The sequence below is a fragment of the Scyliorhinus torazame genome, chromosome 15 (genome assembly GCF_047496885.1).
Source record: "Scyliorhinus torazame isolate Kashiwa2021f chromosome 15, sScyTor2.1, whole genome shotgun sequence".
Classification (NCBI taxonomy): Eukaryota; Metazoa; Chordata; class Chondrichthyes; order Carcharhiniformes; family Scyliorhinidae; genus Scyliorhinus; species Scyliorhinus torazame.
Genome location: NC_092721.1, coordinates 92,977,069 through 93,000,330, shown reverse-complemented (window position 1 = coordinate 93,000,330; position 23,262 = coordinate 92,977,069). Strand labels below are relative to the sequence as shown.

Here is a 23,262-nt window from a genome sequence, read left to right as displayed (position 1 = left end):
CTAGCCCGGTCAGAATACTTTAACCTCGTGAGAGGGACAAAGCAGGGATGCCCGCTCTCCCCATTACGGTTTGCCCTGGCCATTGAGCCTTTAGCAATGGCCCTTAGAGCATTGAGTGCATGGCGGGGGACAGTGAGCGGAGGGTTGGAGCACAGGGTCTCTCTCTGTGCAGATGACTTGCTGCTTTATGTTACAGACTGGGTGGGGGGCGGGGGGGATGAACAAAATCATGGAGGGGATGGTTTAGCACACTGGGCTAAATGGCTGGCTATTAAAGCAGACCAAGGCAGGCCAGCAGCACGGTTCAATTCCCGTACCAGCCTCCCCGAACAGGTGCCGGAATGTGGTGACTAGGGGCTTTTTACAGTAATTTCATTTGAAGCCGACTTGTGACAATAAGCGATTTTCATTTTTCATTCAGGTATTAGGAGAACTTGGGCGATTTTCAGGCTAAAGTTGAATATGGGAAAGAGTGAGATGTTTGTGATCCAAACACGGGGGCAGGAAACGAGACTGCGGGAGTTATCTTTTAAAGTGGTGGCGGGAGTTTTAGATATTTAGGGACTCAAGTGGCTAAAGAGTGGGGACAGCTCCACAAGTTAAATCTGGGCAAAGCTGTCGACCAAATGAAAAGGAATTTCCACAGATGGGACATGCTCTCGCAGACGTTAGCGGGAAGGGTCCAGACGGTGAAGATGACAGTCCTCCCAAGACTGCTTTTCTTTTTTCAATGCCTTCCGATTTTTGTCCCAAAGGTTTTTTTTAGAAAAATAAACGTGGCAATTACAGGTTGTGTGTGGGCGGGGAAAACCCCTAGAGTAAAGAGGGCACTCCTGGAGCGGGGTCGCGGAGAGGGGGGCCTGGCCTCCCCGAACTTTATTAATTCTTACTGGGCGGCCAAAATATTGATGGTCAGGAAGTGGTAGTGGGGGAGGGGTCGGCCTGGGAGCGAGTGGAAGCAGCATCCTGCAAGGGTATGAGTTTGGAGGCTTTGCTAACAGCGCCCCTGCCGTTCTCGCCGGCTATGTACTCTACAAGCCCTGTGGTGGTGGCAGCCCTAAGGGTATGGGGGCAATGGAGGCAGCACATGGGATTGGAGGGGGCATCAGTGTGGTCTCTGATTTGTAACAATTACAGGTTTGTCCCGGGAAGGCTAGATGGGGGCTTCAGGAGGTGGCAGCAGGCAGGGATCGAGAGATTTGGGGATTTATTTATCCAGGTGGGCTTTCCGGCCATGAAGGCACTAGAGGAGGAGTTTGAGCGACCGGGCGGGAATGGGTTTCGATACCTTCAGGTCCGGGACTTTCTACGAAGGCAGGTTCCAAACCTCCCTCGCCTTCCCCTGAGGGGACTACAGGACAAGGTGATGTCAAAAACTGGGGTTGGAGAGAGGAGGATTTCAGAGATATACAAGGAGTTGATGGAGTGGGAGGGGGCCCCGATCAGGGAGGTGAAGCGGAAGTGGGAAGAGGAGCTAAAAATGGAAAAGTGGGAAGAAGCCTTGAAAGGAGTCAATTCATCCTCGTCCTGTGCCAGGCTTAGCCTGATCCAGTTCAAAGTGGTCCACAGGGCCCACATGATGGTACCCCGGATGAGCAGGTTTTTTGACGAGGTGGAGGACAGATGTGGGGTTTGTGGAGGTAGCTCGGCTAACCATGTACATATGTTCTGGACATGTCCGAAGTTGAGGGGATTCTGGCAGGGATTTGCGGACGTTATGTCAGAAGTCCTGGAAGGGAGGGTAACTCCGAGTCCAGAACTGGCAATATTTGGGGTATCGGATGATCCTGGGGCCAAGGTGGGAGGGAGGCTGATGTCCTGGCCTTCTTCTCCCTGGTGGCCCGGAGCCGGATTTTGCTGGGATGGAGGGACTCGGAGCCCCAAAAGTCAGGTGTGTGGGTCAGCGATGTGGCAGGGTTTCGCAGCCTGGAAAAAAAATCAAGTTTGCCTTGAGAGGATCAACTCAGGGGTTCGTCCAGAGATGGCAACCGTTCATCGACTTCTTCAAAGAAAATTGAACATCAGCAGCAAGGAGGGGGTGGGGGGGGAAGAAAATAGGAGGCATGGTAGTGTTAGACAAGGACAGGGAACTCCGTATACGGGTAATTAGTGAATAGGTTGTGGGCAGGAGGAGACACTGTTTTTTTAGTTTTTTTGCGTGAGTCGGCCCATGCGGTTGTTTAAGAAATATTAATGTGTTAAACTGTGAAAATTACAAATGCTTAAATAAAATATTTTCTAAAAAAAAAAAAGATGGAGCCAAAGGCAGTGTTAGAGGCACTTGGAACATGTTGCTAATGGTGCTTAGTGCACTAAGCAGAGGGGGACTTTGGAATGGGGTGTGGGGGTTGCATGATAAGGCACCGCAATTATGGTTAAAGGTATGGGGCAGGATTCTCCGGGAATCGGTGGGGCGCGCAGAAACTGCGCAGTGGAGTGGCGGGAACCACTCCGGTGTTGAGCCGCCCCAAAAGTGCGGAATCCTCGGCCGGCGCCGGAGTGGTTTGCGCCCCGCTGGCCAGCGTGGAAGGCCTTTGGCGCCACGCCAGCCGGGGCTGAAGGGACTCCGCCGGCCGGTGCGGGTCCGCGCATGCGCGGGAGCGTCAGCGGCTGCTGACTTCATGCCGGCCATCGTGGAGACTTACACGGCTGGCGCGTAGGAATAGAGTGCCCCCACAGCACAGGCCCACCCGCGGATCGGTGGGCCCCGATCGTGGGCCAGGCCACCGTGGGGCACCCCCCAGGGCCAGATCACCCCGCGCCCACCCCAGGACCCCGGAGCCCGCCCGCGCCGCCAGGTCCCGCCGGTAAGGGACCAACTCCAATTTACGCCGGCGGGACCTGCATAGAACGGGCGGGACTTCGGGCCATCACGGGCCGGAGAATCGCCGGGGGGAGCCCGCCAACTGGCACGGCGCAATTCCCGCCCCGCCAAATCTCCGACGCCGGAGAATTCGGCAGCTGGCGGGGGCGGGATTCACGCCACCGCCCCGGCAATTCTCCGACCCGGCGGGGGGTCGGAGAATCCCGCCCTTGGTGTGTATCTGAATGTGCTTTAGAATGTGAAGGGTTAACTAATTACCTGCTTTTGTGTTTCACAAATGCCCAGTGGCTTTCACATCCCCCTTGAGCTGCATATACCCTCAGGCTTCAGGAAAAGGAAGAGAAGTCTGCAGAGGCAGCACAACTTCTGACCAATCCACATTCCACCAAGATTGGAAATTAGTAAATGTTACACAGCTTTCAAGAAAGGGAAGAGAGAGAAAATAATGAACTATAGGCCAGTTAGCCTAACATCAGTCATTGGGAACATTATGGAATCTATTATTAAGGAAGTCTTACTTAGAGCATTGATTGATTCGAACAAGCCAGCATGGTTTTACTAAAGGGAAAACCTGTTTGACAAATGTATTAGTGTTTTGAAGATGTAACTTGAGCATAGGTAAAGGGAAACAAATAGATGTTGTATATTGTCATGTTTTTGATAAAATCCCATGCAAAAGATTAATAGGCAAGATGGAATTGTGAGTCATATTAGAATGGATAGAGTATTGGTTAACAGACAGGAAGCAGGGTGGGCATAAATGGGGCATTTTCAAGTTGGCAGACAGTGAATAATAGTAGAGCAAGGAAGGATCAGTGCCGAGATCTCGGATATTTACAATCTATGTTAATGGCTTAGATGAAGAGACAAAATAATATATCTTTCATTCAATGTATCTCTCACTCCACAGTATAAATATTTCCCACTTTCTCTATCTTTTAGCTTTGACAGAGGGTCCCCTGGACGCAAATCGTTAGCTATTTTCTCTCCCTACAGATGTTGCCAGACCTGCTGAGATTTTCCAGCATTTTCTCTTTGGATTCAGATTCCAGCATCCACAGTAATTTGCTTTTATAAAGTAATATATCTACATTTATTGATGATACAAAGCTAGATGGAAGCATAAGCTGTGATGAGGACACACAAAGGCTGCAAAGAGGTGTGTAGGAAACAGATGGCAGATGGTGTATAATGTAGGGAAGTGTGAAGTTATTCACTTTGGTTATAAGAATAGAAAAGCAGAATATTTTTAAATAGAGGAGAAATTTCTAAGTTAGTTTTGATATTCAATGAGACTTGAGTGTGCTCGTACAGGAACATAGAAGTACAGCAAGCAATTTGGAAGGCAAATGTCATGTTGTACTTCATTGCAAGGAATAGGAATACTGGAAGTTATGCTACAAGTGTACAGGGATTTGTGGAGTCTACATCCGGAACATTGTGTGCAGTTTTGGCCTCCACATAAGGAGGGATACACTTGCATTGGAGACAGTACAGCGAAGGTTCACTAAATTAGTCCCTAGAATGAGAGAGTTGTCCTATTATTATGGGCCAGGGTTTAGAGAACATCATAGTACATCATGGAGTTTACCTGACCTACAATTTTTAATAGATTTTGGTTATGGGGAGCACAAGGGCCCACTTTACAGGTGTGATGCAACAGAGATATAAAGTATGTTTAAACAAACATTTAAGAATCCAGATAACATTTTATATAAACACAGTAAACATCTTATCAACTACCAACATTGATAATGCCCACAGATACAGTACTCTCTAGGTAACCCTTAATAACTTTCCTAACAATATCCATAAGTCAAAAACCCTTTATAACAAAGACAGTAGGTTTGCATTCCTTACAGAAACTGGTATAACTTTTAAATCATCAAGTGATCTGGAGACATTCTTTAGTAGACAGAGAGAGAGACCTAAACACCTCCTTGGTTTGATTGCAGCTGCCCAACTGAAAATAAAACTAAAACTCAGAGCCAAAAGACAGCTTCCAGCTCAAACCGAAAGTAAAAAGCCAGAAACACAGCTCAGCTCCACCCACACAATGACACACTGCAGCTATTGAGAAACACACTTTTCTTAAAGGGACCCTCACACGACACTATGATGAGTGGCTGAGTAAATTGAGCCTTTATTCTCTGCAGTTTAGAGAAATGAGAGGCTATCTCATTGAAATGCACAAGATTCTGAAGGCTTTTTAGAGGGTGGACATGGAGGGATTGTTTCGGCTTGTTGGGGAATCGAAAACATGCAGGCATGGTCTCATGATAAGGGGTCAATTGTTTGATACTGAGGTGAGGAGAAGTTACGTCACTCAAAAGGTTGTGAATCTTTGGAATTCCCTCCCCAGAGGGTTGTGGATGCTCTATTGCATCTAATATTGGGCTTGCAGGGAATCAAGGGATATGGGGAATAGGCAGGAAAGCAAAACCCAGGAGCCATATTCAAAGGGAGCATAAGTTGGAGATAGAGCTACTTATGTTGAATCTTGAATTCATGCTTCCTTCAAGCAGAAGTACCTTATACTGAGAGAAGAAAATCAATAAATTTGTCCTTGTACCTGCATGCAAAGCATCTAACAGTTGAATGGCCTCCTTGCGTGCAATAACCATTCTTTGATTCTGTAACTGCTCAATGAAGAAATAAACAATTTGTTTTATAGGTGGGTAATCTTCGTCAGCAGCTGGAAGACTTTGAAAACTCTCACAGAGAATTAATACAGAAGTACGAAGAACGGCTTAAATCCTTTAAATCTGATGTAAGTGAAATATATAGTTTCTGTGAAATATTCAACCAAAGTTTTAAGCAATTGTTTGCTGGAGGAGAAAGTCATAGTACAATTAGTAAATACTGAAATCCTCTGATTAGAAAACTTGAGTTCAATATTTTTTGAAAATGGTTTATCATTGGGACCAGCATTTTAAGCTGGTGATTAGAAGCTGAAAATAATGGCTTGTAATTTTCTGAACTGTCCCTGCATCACCCATAACTTCACATTGGAAATGCAGCAATAACTCGGTTTATACAGATCAGTGGGGGTGTTGTCTCATTTCCTGGAAAATGATGATGCAGAGTCGAAGCAGCTCCAAGGAAATTCCTGGCCAATGGGATTATAGTCAGAGTTTACTCTTGGCTCAGCAGACAGCTCTGGATAAAGAATGTGTCACTCTCAATCCTTTCATCCTGTTATATAGCAGTAGTGTTCATTGTGTCATGTGAGGGTACGTTTAAGACATGGATGTTTACGCAATGTACCTTTAAGAAAACAGTGATGTCAGAGAGTGGGTGGAGCGGAGGTCAGGTCAGCCATTTTGCAGTTTAGTTTTGCAGTTTAGTTTGGCAGTTGAGGGAAAGAGCTTGTGTGTCTGTGTTTGGCAGTGAGCTGTGATGTCTGCCATAAAAGACCATCTCTGGATCATTTGGGTGATTTAAACTCATAATTGTAAAGCCTTTAACCTGATGTGATTTTGTTTAAAGGTGTTAAGTCTCTTGGAAGTTTGAAGGAACATTTTAAGGAATTATTTACTGTTGCAATATTTTCTGAGTTATCTTTAAAGTAAGGGGTGTTAAGAGATCCAATGTTTATTTAAGATGTTAAGTTGAGTTCATGGAATAAACAGTGTTTTGTGTTTAAAAACCCACGTGTCCATAATTGTAATCCCACACCCCAGGAAAAAGCCGTGTGCTAGGAAAAGCAACAAATCCATTAAAGGGAGAGGTTGGTTGAACTCCATGATACATTTTGGGGTTCTGAAGCGCCTCTCCCATAACAATTGCCTTGAATGTTGAGAAGTGATTCTGGTTCTTCCTCAATGTTCCTGCCCCAGTCAACCACTGCCTTGAGTAAATCCCACTTCCAACAGAAGAACCTGAGGAAAATGACATTAGTGTACAAGGAATCTAAAACACATTCAATCATAGAAAAATCCATTTTGGATCAGGAAGGAAAAGGCCCAAAATACAACGGTCTGTCAAACCATACAGCTTTGCATCAAGAGAGACCGTCTGGTTAAAATAGACCACAGGATGGCTGCATTCACATCCTCATTTGTCTTTGCAGGTATCTTGCATTAGTACCAGGCACTGAGGAGCATGTCAAACATCCACACCATATTCAGACAGTCACAACTGAGTTGGGCTGGTCATGTAAACAAAATGCCTGACACTCTCTTATCCAAGCCTGGGAGTTCGATATTGACTTTGATTCCTGGCAGAATCATCAGATCATATAGTATCAGAAGAAATAGGGGCAGGAATGGCTATTTGGCCCATCAAGCTGGCTTTACCCTTCAATAAGGTCATGACTAATCTGATTATAACCTCCACTTTTCTGTCTCTTTCTCATAAAGCTTGACTCCATTGTAAACCAAAAATCTATCTAATACAACTGTGAATATATTCAGTGACACAACCTCCATTTCTCTCTGTAGAGGAGAATTCCAAAGGCTGACAACCCTCTTAGAGAAGAAATTCCTACTCAACCCCATCTTAAATGAGACTCCTTGAGCAAAATTCTCCATCCCGCCCCGCCACATTTCTGCCCCGACCCGCCGGCGGGAGTCTCCGTTACACCGGCCGGTCAATGGGGTTTCCCATTGTGGGGCAGCCCCATGCCGTCGGGAAACCCCCGGGCGCCGGCAAAACGGAGACTCCCGCCGGCGGAGAATGACGCCCCTTATTTTTAAAATGTGCACCTTGTTCTAGATTCCCCCATCCTCTCAGCATCTACCCTGTTAGGTCTTCTCAGAATCTTTCTTGTTCCAAAAAGATCACCTCTATCGCTCCAACCTGCACAACCTTTCCTCACAAGACAATTTCTTCATCCCAAGAATCAGCCTAGTAACCTTCTCTGAACTGCTTCCGATACATGTGTATTCCTCCTTAAGTAAAGAGACCAAAATTGAACACCGCATACTCTTGGTATGGTCTCAGCAATGCCCTACAAAGTTGTAGCAAGACTTCCCTACTTTTGAACTCCATGCCCCTCACCGTGAAGGCCAATATTCCATTTGCCTTTCTAAAACTTTCGTGCATCTACATGCTAACTTTATGTGATTATGTCCAAGGACACCAAGATTCCTTTATACTGCAGCATTCTACAGTTTCTCTCCAATTAAATAATGCTCTGCTTTTCTACACTTCGTGCAAAGTGGAACACTTTCCATTTTCCCACATACTTCATCTGCCAAATTCTTTGCCCATTCACGTAACCTTTCCATATCCCATTCCTTGTATCCTCCTCGCAACCTGCTTTCCTTTCCCATTTTTGTTATTATTAACCAATTTGACAACAATACACTTGGTCCTTTCATCCAAGTAATTGATATAGATTATAAATAGTTGAGGTCCCTGTACTGAAGCTTGCCAAGGACTTGGTGCAACCAAATAGAAAACTGTGCAGCCTCCTTAAAGCAAAGAAATATCAGAAGCAGAGAAAAAAAAAGGAAGAGAATTTCTGAGTCATCAACTCGTCCAAAACTCAATAATCCTGCCCTATTTGCAGCAGAACCCTTCTGGTGCAGATCAACCTCAGCAGTCACCTGTGTACCCAACAGAACCCTACCAAACACATCAGAATATGAACATGGTCATCTTTGCCTGAAGGAAGATCTTACATTGTACATTTAAGATTGCAACTACTATTCCAAATTACTTCCTTGCCTTTCCTTTGTCATTTTTTTAATTTACAAAAGGCCCAGATTTTCGAGTCTCCGGCTGGTCTTGTCCCAGATGTAGCTCTGAAGGGGTGCTGGGGACCCCTCAGAGGACCCAATGAAAGGATCCTGTGGGAATTGCCTGGGAAGTTTCAACTTTTGGGCAATTATCGTTGGGGGGCACGGTAGCACAGTGGTTAACACAGTGGCTTCACAGCTCCAGGGTCCAAGGTTCGATTCCCGGCTTGGGTCACTGTCTGTGTGGAGTTTGACTTTCTCCCTATCTGCGTGGGTTTTCTCAGGATGCTCCAGTTTCCTCCCACAGTCCAAAGATGTGCAGGTTAGGTGTATTGGCCGTGATAAATTGCCACTAAGGTCCAAAAGGTTAGGTGGAGTTACTGGATTACGGGGTTAGGGTGGGGGTGTGGGCTTAAGTGGGGTGCTCTTTCCAAGTGCCGGTGCAGACTCGATGGGCCAAATGGCCTCCTTCTGTACTGTAAATTCAATGATTCCATGATCTGTAACCCTCCAAAAATTTGATTTAAAGTTGTAGGCTCCAGGCTGTTATGACTTTTTAAAAAAATGTTTTTATTGGGTTTTTGAACAAAGTATATTTCCAGTTATGTACACAGAATAAAATTTATATACATAGAAGAGAAGAAAACTAAAAAATAAAACTGGTACGATATTGTGGACTAGCTGAACAACAGCAACTCTGTACAGTTAGCAATATTATTTTTAACACACAAGTAGACACCTGTTTGTGGGGGGGGGGGGGGAAGGAAACTGGGGAGGTACATATACATTTGGGTGCCGGAGAAACAATTACATTGGTTATGTCCAATACAGAGAGGGTAATACGAGAATGGATCTGGTGTTGGTGTTGTTACTCACTTCTCCCGGACGGTTTTCGCTGCCGTTGTCGTCTCACGTTCACCTCCACTTCGGCCGTTCGTCCTGTCTTTCGCCCGTATTTTCCTTGCTCTCTGTTCCTGTGTTTTCCAAGTTTGTTATCGTTTCCCGTGCTCTCCTTCCGCTATCATTCCCTTGCCTCCCTCCCCCCTCTCTGGTTCTCCAGTATTGTTCCCTGTCTCCTTCCTCTTCCTTCTTCCTCTTCCTTCTTCCCCCACCCCCCCCCCCCTCTTCCGACCCCAGCGGGGGGGGGGGGGGGGGGGGTCGGAGAAAGCCGCCCCTGAGGTTCCATTTGTGGATTCCTTTCCAGTCATGGGCTATTTGGATCCCCAGTTAGCGGAATTTGTGTCAGGCTTGTTTAAAAGACAGTCTCATTAGTGCTGCTTGTGGGTGTATCAGGAAGACCACGCTTTTGCTCATGTTGAGTTTGTAGCCCGAGAAGGCGCCAAACTCTTTCAGGAGCGCGATGATTCCATCCATGCTGCTTTGATTTGATTTATTATTGTCACATGTATTCGTATATAGTGAAAAGTATTGTTTCTTGCATGCTGTACAAACAATGCATACCGTACGTAGGGAAGGAAGGAGAGACTGCAGAATATAATGTTACAGTTATAGCAAGGTGTAGAGAAAAGATCAACTTAATACGAGGTAGGTCCATTCAAAAGTCTGATGGCAATGGGAAGCTTTTCTTGAGCCGGTTGGTACGTGACCTCAAACGTTGGTATCTTTTTCCCGATGGAAGAAGGTGGAAGAGTGTATGTCCGGGGTGCGTGGGATCCTTAATTATGCTGGCTGCCTTTCCGAGGCAGCGGGAATTGTAGACAGAGTCAATGGATGGGAGGCTTGTTTGCGTGATGGATTGGGCTACATTCACAATCTTTTGTAGTTTCCTGCGGTCTTGGGCAGAGCAGGATCCATACCAAGCTGTGATACAACCAGAAAGAATGCTTTCTATGGTGCATCTGTAGAGGTTGGAGAGAGTCGTAGGTGACATGCCAAATTTCCATAGTCTTCTGAGAAAGCCGTTGGTGGGCTTTCTTAATTATAGTGTCGGCATGGGGGGACCAGTACTGGTTGTTGGTGATCTGGACACCTAAAAACTTGAAGCTGTCGACCCTTTCTACTTTGTTCCCATTGATGTAGACAGGGGCATGTTCTCCACTACGCTTCCTGAAGTTGATGACAATCTCCTTCGTTTTGTTGACATTGAGGGAGAGATTATGGTCGTTGCTATCTCAGTCCGGTATTCTGCCTAGTCATTGTTTGAAATCCGACCCACTACTATAGTGTCATCAGCAAATTTGAAAATCAAGTTGGAGGGTAATTTGGCCACACAGTCATAGGTGTATAAGGAGTATAGTAGGGGGCTGAGGGCACAGCCTTGTGGGGCATCGGTGTTGAGCATGATAGTGGAGGAGGTGTTGTTGCCTATCCTTACGGATTGTGGCCTGTGGGTTAGAAAGTTCAGGAACCAGTCACAGAGGGAGGAGCCGAGGCCAAGGCCACGGAGTTTGGAGATGAGTTTTGCAGGAATGATGATGTTGAAGGCTGAGCTGTAGTCAATAAATAGGAGTCTGACATAGGTGTCTTTGTTATCTAGGTGTTCCAGGGTAGAGTGCAGGGCCATGGAGATGGCGTGTGCTGTGGACCTGTTGCAGCGGTAGGTGAACTGTAGTGGATCAAGGCAATCCGGGAGGCTGGAATTGATTTGTGGGTCCGAAATGTAGAGGAGCAGGTCATCTGCATGGAGTGAGACTCTGCCGCCCCTTCGGATCTCCCTCCAGCTTTTTGCTGTTCTGAGAGCTAATGGCCCGATCGCTAGAGCAAAAAGCAGTGGGGACAGTGGGCATCCTTGTCTGGTGCCCCTGTGCAGCTGAAGTATCGGGAGTTGGTGTTGTTGGTCCATACACTTGCCATGGGAGCGTTGTAAAGGAGCTTTACCCGGGAGGTGAACCCTGTTCCAAGCCCGAACCGCTCCAGTACCTCTATGAGGTACTTCCATTCGACCCTGCCGAAAGGCCTTTTCTGCGTCCAGGGAGATGATCACCTTTGGTATTCTCTCCCCGGATGGGGCTGTTATCACATTCAGCAGGCGCCTGATGTTCAAGGTTAGCTGTCTACCTTTTTCAAAGCCCATCTGGTCCTCTGCGACCACCTTTGGTACACAGTCTTCTAACCTTTTGGCTAAGATTTTGGCCAATATTTTGGCATTTGCGTTCAGCAGTGAGATGGGTCTGTATGACCCACATTCCTTTGGGTCTTTATCTTTTAGGTATCAGCGAGATTGAGGCCTGTGCTAGCGTAGGTGGCAGTGTGCCCCTAGCTAGCGAGTCTGTGAACATCTCCCGTAGGTGCGGGGCCAGTACTGTCGCAAATTTTTTTGTAGAAGTCTGCTGGGAACCCGTCTGGTCCCGGCACCTTCCCCGCCTGCATGGAGCTTATGCTGTCCATGATCTCTCCCAGTGCTAGTTGTGCTTCCAGGCCCTGTTTTCTGCCCTCCTCCACGACTGGTATGTCCAGTCCATCCAAGAAACCGTTTGATCACGGACTCCCCCTTTGGGGGCTCTGAGGTGTACAGCCCTTGATAGAAGGCCTTGAAGGTTTTGTTGATCTTTTCTGTTTCTGTTTCTAATGTGCCTCTGGTATCCTCGATTTGTGCAATTCCTCTGGTGGCTGCCTGATTTCTCAGCTAGTGTGCCAACAGGCGGCTGGCTTTGTCTCCGTGTTCGTATAGGATCCCACGTGCCTGAAAGAGTTGGTGCACTGCTTTCCTGGTGGAGAGCAGATCAAAGTTCCTTTGTAACTCTTTCCTCTCCGCCAGGAACTCTACGGTCGGGGCCTCGGAGTATTTATCCAGTATGGAGTTGACCAGCTGCTGCCTAGCCGCCCTTTTCTCCCTATCTCTTCGCACTTTGAAAGTGATAATTTCCCCTTACTACGGCCTTTAGCGCTTCCCAGAATGTGGAGGGTGAGACTTCCCCATTTTGGTTGTTCTCCGTGTATGCTATGGTCTGTGATATCTTTTTGTTGAAGGTCTTGTCAGCTAGTTGGGCAATGTCCAACCTTCATGTGGGGCGTTGGGCCCTGCCCGTCTTCAGCCCCACGTCCATGTAGTGTGGAGCGTGGTCGGATGTCACAATTGCGGAGTATTCCACTTTGTCTAGCCCCGGAATCACCGTTTTCCCCACCACAAAGAAGTCAATTCTGGTATATACACGTTGTGTACTGGGGAGAAGGAGAATTCCTTCTCCCCTGGGTGGGTGAAATCCAAGGGTCCACCGCTCCCATCTGTTCCATAAAATGACCGGGTTCCTTTGCCAGGTTTGAGGTTTTCCCCGTTTTTGGAGCTTGATCTGTCAGTCGTTGGATCCTGTACACAGTTGAAGTCCCCCCCATGACTAGTTGGTGCGTCGCTATGTCGGGGATTTCTGCCATGGTCCTTGTGATGAAGCTCGTTTCGTCCTAGTTGGGCGCGTACACTTTAACTAGTACTACCGGTGCCCCATCCAGGGCATCGCTGACCATGATATATTGTCCCCCTGGGTCCGTAACCATCTTTGTCACCCTAAACATAGTCCTCTTGCTGATCAGTATTGCCACTCGCCACGTAGCAGGAATGGTAGGTCTGCCCCACACAGCCCTTTCTTACCCACAGTCGGACTTGGTCTCTCAGGTGTGGCTCTTGGAGGAAGACTGTTGGCTTTCATGTTCTTAGGTGGGTGAGGACTCTGGATCTTTTCACTGGGCCGTTGAGTCCCCTTACGTTCCAGATGAATATCCTGGTGGGGGCCTCTATCCCCCCGTTCCTGTGTGATTAACCATACTTACCTTTTATACGCACCCCTGCTCTCCCCCTTTGTTAGGGGGCCGTCCAGGACGGCCGCTGTCACTGCTCTCCCTATGTGGTCTGGTCACTGCGCTCCGGGGTTTCCCTTTGTCCCGGGGGCACCCGATGGCCGCCCACGGGGTTTCCCTTTGTCCAGGGGGCACCCGACATGGCCGCCCACTGTCGTCCGCCACGTGGGTAGTCCCCTGCACTCTGGGGTCTCCCTTCGCCCAGAGACCGTACTTGGTGGTTGCTTGCAGCGATTCTTTGTTCCGAGCCCTTGGTTGAGGCACTTTGTAGCCTCATTGTTGTTCTCTTTCAAGCCTCTCCTTTCATATCCCCCCTTTTCCCCCCCTCTCCCGTCCCTTTTCCCCTGTTCCTATCCCCATTTGCTCTACCATCTCTGTTGAGTGCCCCCCCCCCTGCCTGGTGCCGTCCCCCCTGTTGGGGGCGCGTCGTGGCTCTGCCTTGTTGCATGCCTCCGGCGCCAGCTTTCCTGCTAGTGCGGTGGCCCCCCTCTCAGGAGTTACTGTCTCGCTTCTCCCTCGCCTGACCTCTACGGTTTTCTACCCGCTCTTCCCCATCCTACCCTGCACTCCTCTTGTTTGCTCTCCCTTTTATGACTCCTATTTATTGACTACAGCTCCGCCTTCAACACCATAATCCCAGCCAAGCTCATATCAAAGCTCCAAAACCTAGGACTTGGCTCCCCACTCTGCAACTGGATCCTTGATTTTCTGACCAACAGACCACAATCAGTAAGAATGAACAACAACACCTCCTCCACAATAGTCCTCAACACCGGCACCCCGCAAGGCTGCGTACTTAGCCCCCTACTCTACTCCCTGTACACACACGACTGCGTGGCAAAACCTGGTTCCAACTCCATCTACATGTTTGCTGACAATACGACCATAGTGGGCCGGATCTCGAATAACGATGAGTCCGAATACAGGAGGGAGATAGAGAACCTAGTGGAGTGGTGTAGCGACAACAATCTCTCCCTCAATGCCAGCAAAACTAAAGAGCTGGTAATTGACTTCAGGAAGCAAAGTACTGTACACACCCCTGTCAGCATCAACGGGGCCGAGGTGGAGATGGTTAGCAGTTTCAAATTCCGAGGGGTGCACATCTCCAAAAATCTGTCCTGGTCCACCCACGTCGACGCTACCACCAAGAAAGCACAACAGCGCCTATACTTCCTCAGGAAACTAAGGAAATTCGGCATGTCCACATTGACCCTTACCAACTTTTACAGATGCACCATAGAAAGCATCCTATCAGGCTGCATCACAACTACTCGGCCCAGGACCGCAAGAAACTTCAGAGAGTCGTGAACACCGCCCAGTCCATCACACGAACCTGCCTCCCATCCATTGACTCCATCTACACCTCCCGCTGCCTGGGGAAAGCGGGCAGCATAATCAAAGATCCCTCCCACCCGGCTTACTCACTCTTCCAACTTCTTCCATCGGGCAGGAGATACAGAAGTCCGAGAACACGCACGAACAGACTCAAAAACAGCTTCTTCCCCACTATCACCAGACTCCTAAACGACCCTCTTATGGACTGACCTCATTAACACTACACCCCTGTATGCTTCATCCGATGCCGGTGCTTATGTAGTTACATTGTATACCTTATGTTGCCCTGTTATGTATTTTCTTTTATTCCCTTTTCTTCTCATGTACTTAATGATCTGTTGAGCTGCCCGCAGAAAAATACTTTTCACTGTACCTCGGTACGCGTGACAACAAATAAATCCAATCCAATCCAATCCTTCTCCGTTACTCTCGTTCCCTCATGCTGGGTCCTGGTCTCCCACCTGAGGCGGTCCCTCGAGTAGTGCCAGGGGCCCCTTATTTCTACCCTTGCTGTCGGATTTCCAGCCCGTGTTCCTCGACAAACTGGTTTGCTTTGCTGGGGGCTGTGAAGAAGTACTCTCTTTCTTGGTATGTGACCCAGAGTTTCGCTGGGTACAGCACACCAAAACGCACGTCACTCTGATGACGAGCTGCTTTCACTCTATTGAATTCGGCCCGTCTCCTGGCTAGGTCTGCCCCAATGTCCTCGTAAACTGTAATGAAGTGTCCTTCCCATTTGCAGGTTCTGTTTTGCCTGGCCCAGTGCAGGATTGTTTCCCTGTCTTGGTATCGGTGCAGTTTAGCTATAACTGCCCTCGGTTGATTCCCTGCCTTGGGCTTCGGGCACAGCGACCAGTGTAGTGTGCTCTGTCCATTTCTGGTGGGTTGGGGGAACTTTTCCTCCCCACTAAGTTGCCCAGCATCTTGGCCATGTATGCCGTGGGGTTTCTACCCTCGATCCCCTCTGGTAGGCCCACTATCCTTACATTTTGCCTTCGAGTGGTTTTCCTGATCGTCCACTCTTCCTTCAGGCTCCCGTGCGTTGTGACCAGTCTCGCCACCTCCTTCTCCATGGCTGTGATCCGGTCTCTCATGTCAGTCGCGGTTTTTTTCCAGCTCCTTAATGGTCGCCTCTTGGGCTTCCAGTTTCTTCTCCGCTTTGCCCAGGGCGAGCTGCACCTCCGCCAGGGCTTTGGCCATTGCTGCCTTCACAGCGGCCTCCATGTCTGCTCTAGCCTCTGCCTTGTTTTCCTGCTGATGCTCCCCTCAACACCTCGGCAAAGGTGTTCCAGTTTCCCCCTGGCACAGGGGGAAAAATGCTCCTTTCTGCCCAGTTCTTTTTGTTGCGGCGAACCGTCTGTTCCGCAGATTTGTGCGCCGGTTAGCTCATCTGAGCGGGCTCGCCCATGGTCCCTTCTGCTTCTGGTGCCCTCTCTCCCTCTGCTTTGGCTCCCTTCTGGCATTTTTTCCCCCCCCTTCCCTTCTCCCCTTTAACACTTAAAGAAATGTTTTTACATTCTTTTCTTTTTTTTTTAAAAGGGGAAGTTCTTTTTTTTCTCACTCACCCACACGGGAGGTCTCCTTTGTTCCGCTGCCCACCTCGTAGTCGCCGCCGGGGAGTGGGGGGCGGTCTTTGCCGCTGGCTCCGCTCGGTCCCCGCTTTGGTCCGGGCCGCCGCTCTTCTTGCCCCGCATTCTCCTGCCGTGCACTGTAAGTGCAGACTTACTTTTTGAATAGCTACCCATGAATAGTTAGCCAGGAAACATTAGAAGGATTAAAACCAATTATAGCTCCAAGGTAACTATAGTACTGTGGTAGTCAGCACTGTTTGTATAATAGTTGTATTAGAGGTAATACGGTAAGGCTGTTGTACTACAGGTACGGGGGTAGATCCCTGCCTGCTGGCTCCACCCAGTAGGAGGAGTATAAATGTGTGCGCACACCGAGCTGCTCCCATTTCTGGTAGCAGCTGCAGGAGGCCACACATCTCTGCTTAATAAAGCCTTGATTACTCTCTACTCTCGTCTCGTCGTAATTGATAGTGCATCAATTTATTAAGCAGAGATATTACAGCGATGGAACTACGCTTCAAGCCAGATCGCCTACAGCTGCACCCTTTCGACCACTGGCTCGCTTGTTTCGAAAGCTACCTCGGATTAGCGACTGAACAATCCTCGGACGCACAGAAACTCCAGATCCTGTACTCACGGGTGATCTCCGAGATTTTTCCCCTTATCCGGGATGCGCCCACTTACCCTGAAGCTATGGAGCTGCTGAAAGAACATTATATCCGGCCGATCAACAAACTGTACGCCAAGCACCTCCTGTCCACGCGGCAGCAACTCCCCAGTGAGTCATTAGACGATTTCTGGCATGCCCTGCACATACTGGCAAAGAACTGCGACTGTCAGGCAGTTTTGGCCACTGAACATACAGAACTCTTAATCAGGGACGCTTTTGTTATGGGCATGGGGTCGGCGTACATCCGCCAGACCAGGCAACTCACGAACTCGCTAACGGTAGCCTCCCGTAACGTACAGTCGTGTGCCCCGGTGGACATAGTGGGCCCCACCAACCCCAGCCCCCAGGAAACCCCAAGCATGCGCCGCGCGGCAGCCAGCCAACCCCGGGGGGTCCAAATGCTATTTCTGCAGGCAGGCAAAGCACCGCCGGCAGCGCTGCCCGGCGCGGAGTGCAATCTGCAAGACAGGACATTTCGCTGTTGTGTGCCAGGCCTGGTCGATCGCTGCGGTATCTAGGCCCAGTGTTCCTGCAACCCCCCCGTGCGACCCGTGGGCGCCGCCATTTTCATTCCCGCAGACCACGTGCGACCCATGGGCACCTGCCGTGGGCGCCGCCATCTTGGACGCCGCCTCAAGACCCCTGCTCGTCAGGCACTTCATCTGGCCGCTCATCGCCTGCCACCACCGCCGACCAGCCCGGGGCCCACCAACACCAGCTTGCCTCCATCACTCTTGACCAGTCCCGGCCGCACAACCTCGTAATGACGGCTGTGAAAGTTGATGGCCACAAGACATCCTGCCTTCTTGACTCCGGGAGCACGGAAAGCTACATCCATCGGGCTACGGTAAGGCGCTGCTCCCTCATGGTCCTCCGCGTTACCCAGAGAATCTCCCTGGCCTCCGGATCCCATTCCGTGGAAATACGGGGGTACTGCATCGCCACCCTCACCGTCCAGGGCTTAGAGTTCAGCAACTTCCGGCTCTACGTCCTCCCAAACCTTTACTCTGCCCTGTTACTCGGCCTGGATTTCCAGTGCAACCTCCAAAGTCTAACTCTAAAATTCGGCGAACCCCTACCACCCCTCATCGTTTGCGGCCTCACAACCCTAAAGGTCGACCCACCTTTCCTGTTTGCAAACCTCACACCAGGAGCAGATGGTACAGTGCCCAGGACAGGACCTTCTTCAGGTCGGAGGTCCAGCAGCTGATACGGGAAGGCATCATTGAGGCCAGCAACAGCCCCTGGAGAGCCCAAGTGGTAGCAGTAAAGACTGGGGAGAAACATAGGATGGTCATTGACTACAGTCAGACCATCAATCGGTACACGCAGCTCGACTCGTACCCCTTCCCACGCATATCTGATATGGTCAATCAGATTGCACAGGACCGGGTCTTCTCCACAGTGGACCCGAAATCTGCCGACCACCAGCTCCCCATCCGCAAGGCGGACCGCCAATACAGTGCGTTCGAAGCAGACGGCCGCCTTTACCACTTCCTTCGGGTCCCTTTCGGCGTCACTAACGGGATCTCGGTATTCCAACGCGAGATGGACCGAATGGTTGACCGGTACGGACTGTGGGCCACCTTCCCGTATCTAGATAACGTTACCATCTGCTGCCACGACCAGCAGGACCACGACCAGCTAACCTCTTCAAATTTCTCCACACCGCTAAACTCCTTAACCTCACGTACAATAAGGAAACGTGCATGTTCCGCACCAACCGCTTAGCCATCCTTGGCTACGTTGTGGAAAATGGAGTTCTAGGGCCCGACCCCGACCTCATGCGCCCCCTCCTGGAACTCCCCCTTCCCCACTGCCCCAAGGCCCTGAAACTATGCCTGGGGTTTTTCTCCTATTATGCCCAGTGGGTCCCTAACTGCGGACAAGGCCCGCCCACTCATCCACTCCACAGTTTTCCCCCTGACGGCTGAGGCCTGCCAGGCCTCTAACGGCATCAAGGCAGACATCGCCAAGGCCACGATGCATGCGGTCGACGAGACCCTCCCTTTTCAGGTCGAGATTGATGCATCGGACGTTGCTCTGGCCGCCACCTCAACCAGGCAGGCAGACCCGTGGCATTCTTTTCCCGCACCCTCCATGCCTCCGAAATTCGGCACTCCTCCGTCAAAAAGGAGGCCCAGGCCATCGTGGAAGCTGTGCGGCATTGGAGGCATTACCTGGCCAGCAGGAGATTCACTCTCCTCACTGACCAATGGTCGGTTGCCTTATGTTTAATAATACACAGCGGGGCAAGATCAAAAATGATAAAACCTTAAGGTGGAGGACCGAGCTCTCCACCTACAATTACGAGATTTTGTATCGCCCCGGGAAGCTCAACGAGCCCCCCGATGACCTATCCAGAGGTACATGTGCCAGCGCACAAGTGGACCGACTCCGGGCCCTACACGATGGTCTCCGTCACCCAGGGGTCACCTGGTTCTGTCATTTCATAAAGGCCTGCAACCTGCCCTACTCCATTGTGGAGGTTAGGGCTGTCACCAGAGACTGCCAGGTCTGCGCGGAGTGCAAACCGCACTTCTACCGGCCAGACCGAGCGCACCTGGTGAAGGCCTCCCGCCCCTTTGAACGCCACAGCATGGAGTTCAAAGGGCCCCTCCCCGCCACCGACCGAAACATATATTTCCTGAACGTGGTCGATGAGTACTCCCGATTCCCCTTTGCCATCCCATGCCCCGATATGACGTCTGCCACGGTCATTAAAGCACTCAACGGCATCTTCGCACTGTTCGGTTTCCCCGCTTACATCCACAGCGACCGGGGATCCTCCTTTATGAGTGATGAGCTGCGTCAGTTCCTGCTCGGCAAAGGCATTGCCTCGAGCAGGGCGACCAGCTACAACCCCCGGGGAAATGGGCAGGTGGAGAGGGAGAACGGAACGGTCTGGAAGGCCGTCCTGCTGGCCCTGCGGTCTAAATATCTCCTGGTCTCCCGCTGGCAGGAGGTCCTCCCCGACATGATCCACTCCATCTGATCGCTACTCTCCACTGCGACGAATGAAACCTCCCATGAACGTCTCCTTGCCTTCCCTAGGAGGTCCACCTCCGGTGTTTCGCTCCCAATGTGGCTGGCAGCTCCAGGACCCATTCTCGTCTGCAAACACGTGCGGATCCTCAAGGCGGACCCCTTGGTCGAAAGGGTAGAACTACTGCACGCAAACCCGCAGTATGCCTACGTGGCGTACCCCGACGGCCACCAGGACACAGTCTCCCTCAGGGACCTGGCACCAGCTGGATTCCCCCCCCACGGCCCACCACCACCCGACCCCCACCCCCCTCCGATTGCCCCGGCGCTACCCACCCTCCCCCCAGCGCACCTCACTGCAACCCCCGCCCCAGGGCGATCCGTCCTCCCACTGGTTCTACCCGGGGATGAAGATGAGGACAACACGCTCCCGGAGTCACAGGCGACCAAGTCGGCGCTTGCACCCCACCGGGACCGAGTAGGCAGAGTTTAAATGTGTGTGCACACCGAGCTGCTCCCATTTCTGGTAGCAGCTGCAGGAGGCCACACATCTCTGCTTAATAAAGCCTTGATTACTCTCTACTCTCATCTCGTCGTAATTGATAGTGCATCAAGTACTGACCTCAACTCCACTCCAATTAACTCCTGATTACCCACCCACTCACCGATTACCTTCCACCCCCTGACTCTCCTCCTAATCCTCAGACTACCCTTCCCACCCCCTGTGCTACTCTCTCCACAACCACCTGACTAACTACATGACCACCCAACCACCCCCCACTTACCTGCCATCCTACCACCTCAAACACGTACCTGCCCTATTCCCATGCCCTCAGCTCTCACTCCTGGCAAGAATTTGAGCTAAAGAGTAGAAACCAGACAAATCCAGACTCCGCCTTAATTCTGGATACTGCCCAACTTCCAATCATATTCTCCAATAGAGTTCGGAAAGGAGGTGAAGTTATTAGGATGCATAGAGTATCTTTATGAACCGAGTGACTGGCATCCTATCCCCTCACACACTTATCGAAAACACTTACCTTCTTTCACCAGCTTTTCAAATTGGCTTTGGGACATTTAAGCTTAGCAGAATATGGTGGCGAGTGCTTATAAGGGGCCATGACTTGTTTCTCCTCCACTACGAAGGAAGGTCTCCAGGAGCAAGTGTACTCCACATTTCGCAGGACCCCTGTTTTGGAAATCCAGACAAGACGTTTGGAGCTCCAGTGCAGGATCCGGCCCAAAATCCCATGAGGGGGCTGTCCTTTAAAGGAGCACAAGTCAGGAACAAAGCTACAGCATTGTAGCATTGTATCTTCAGCCTAAACCTGTGGTATGTGTCCCATCAATATTTAGAAAACTGGTTCTTGAGAGCTTCTTGTCAAGAGATTGTTCAGTTAATCATTTAGCAGCTGTTTGGCTTATCAGAACAGCCCAAATTCATTGCCATTTGTAAAAAAAGTCTTAATTTGCTGTTTATGTGCAAGCTTGCTGTTAATCCAGTAATTGGAATTAGATGTGGCAGCTACTTTGGATTTGAGGCAGTGGTCCCGGTGTTATTTCTACAGCTGCCACACCTCTTCAGCTAACATTGATTAAAAGTGGATTGTTCCCCATGTAGTGATCAAATGGGCTCTGGATGGTGATGACTCCTCCTGACATATCAATCAGACTGTATAGTGCCTACTGAATCTTCTTGTGCCATAAAATAGGCATTCTCTCTCAATGACAGAATCGACCTTCCAGACAGATTGGTTTAAGGCATAGCTTATTTGACCTTGATCCACCGTTATATGTAGTGGATAGGCTCAAGTAAGCAATGCACAAATAGAGCCTATGGTGCACCACGAAGATTCACTTTCTTGGATGTACATGCCAACTTAGAAAACTAGTAAAAACTAATGAATAGACAAGTTGGGCTGACATCCAAGAAACAATCCTAAATTGAGAAAATGAGTAACTACGTGAGTTTCACATTTCATGCTATGAGTATACACAACTCTATTGTCACTTGTAATTGGAGTAATAAAAATCATATACGTACATTAAAGGCTGAAAGAAAAATACAGATATTGCAGGTACAAAATTAATGGCACACATCTAGGGAGCCAGAGAGTATGTTCTCACATGAAATACTGTAAGGGTCCCTCCTGTTTGTTCTGTTATTTCCTTATTTCCCTTTTCTTTTAGTTTGTTGTTGAACTTTTGATTCATGGATGTTTAATGGGCCTATGACTTTAAGGACAAAGCAGCCTGCACCTTTAATTCAAGTGGAGGATTTCAGCAGTAGGAGAGATCTACGAAGACTCTATTTGATTGATCTGGCTGATGGACAATGAATTGGCCAAAAGGGATGTGCTTTGCCCAGTAACAGTGGTGATTGGATCTTTCCCCACGAAAATGGTTCAGAGACCCAAGGAGCTTTCAGTTTCGCTTTGGCAATTAAGGGAGAAAACATCTCTTTTTCCCCTTTCTGCTTTCTCCAGAAATAACCAGCTAAATCTCACCAAAAGGTCACTGTGGGAACCAACTCTCTCTAAAAAAAGACAAATGCAAACAGAATCCAGAATCTGATAACTCACTCTTTCTATGGGAAAGGCTGATTCACGCAGAGACCAGAATCTGGTACCTCTCTCTGCAGAACAGGCTAATGTGAAGCCAGGGGCCTCTCCTGGAAATAATAATTGGTGATGGATATTGCTAACTGCAAGGAAAATCATTACAGGAAGTAGACTGGAGACTTTATTCCACACCCATACTGTGAAGAAAGTGCCCAAAAGAACTCATCATCTGAAGCAAGGACTCATCTTTTGACCCTAATCCTTATTATTTTTTACCCCTTTCCACCCTCTGTATTTGTCTGTCTTGCGTGTGTGGGTAGAGGGTTGGCAGGTAAAGGGGGAGTCAGGTAGTATTTACTGCATATTTCATATTTGGTCTTGTTATAAATAAACACTAATTGTGTTTAAACCTACAAAGCTGTTGACTTTAATTATTGGACAGCCAATGGCCAAAGAATTTGGGTATTTTTTAAAAATATATATTTTATTAAAGTTTTCAAGCACAATTATTTCCCCTTACAAATCAACAAAAATGGTAACGTGATAACTGATATATAACATTGTTTAAATAATATAATGAACTAACCAAATAACACAAAGTAATGCTCCCCCCACCTCCTCTCCCCATCTAGAACACAAGCAATTCCCCCCCCCCGGGCTGCTGCTGCTGGCTATCTATCTTCCCCCTAACGTTCTGCTAGATAGTCGAGGAACGGTTGCCACCGCCTGGTGAACCCTTGAGCCGATCCTCTCAGCGCAAACTTCATCCGCTCCAGTTTTATGAACCCCGCTATATCGTTTATCCAGGCCTCCACGCCAGGGGGTTTCGCTTCCTTCCACATGAGTAAAATCCTACGCCGGGCTAATAGGGACGCAAAGG

At 49.2% G+C, this 23,262-nt stretch overlaps 1 protein-coding gene across 1 annotated transcript in view; it reads left to right on the top strand.

The window, feature by feature from the left end:
* Nucleotides 1-23,262, top strand: part of LOC140391316 (deuterosome assembly protein 1-like) — a 150,481-nt gene that overhangs the window by 55,972 nt on the left and 71,247 nt on the right. Inside the window, exon 3 of the mRNA XM_072475908.1 lies at nt 5,499-5,594. Within this exon, the coding sequence (XP_072332009.1) occupies nt 5,499-5,594 (96 nt within the window). The remainder of the gene's footprint in view (nt 1-5,498; nt 5,595-23,262) is intronic.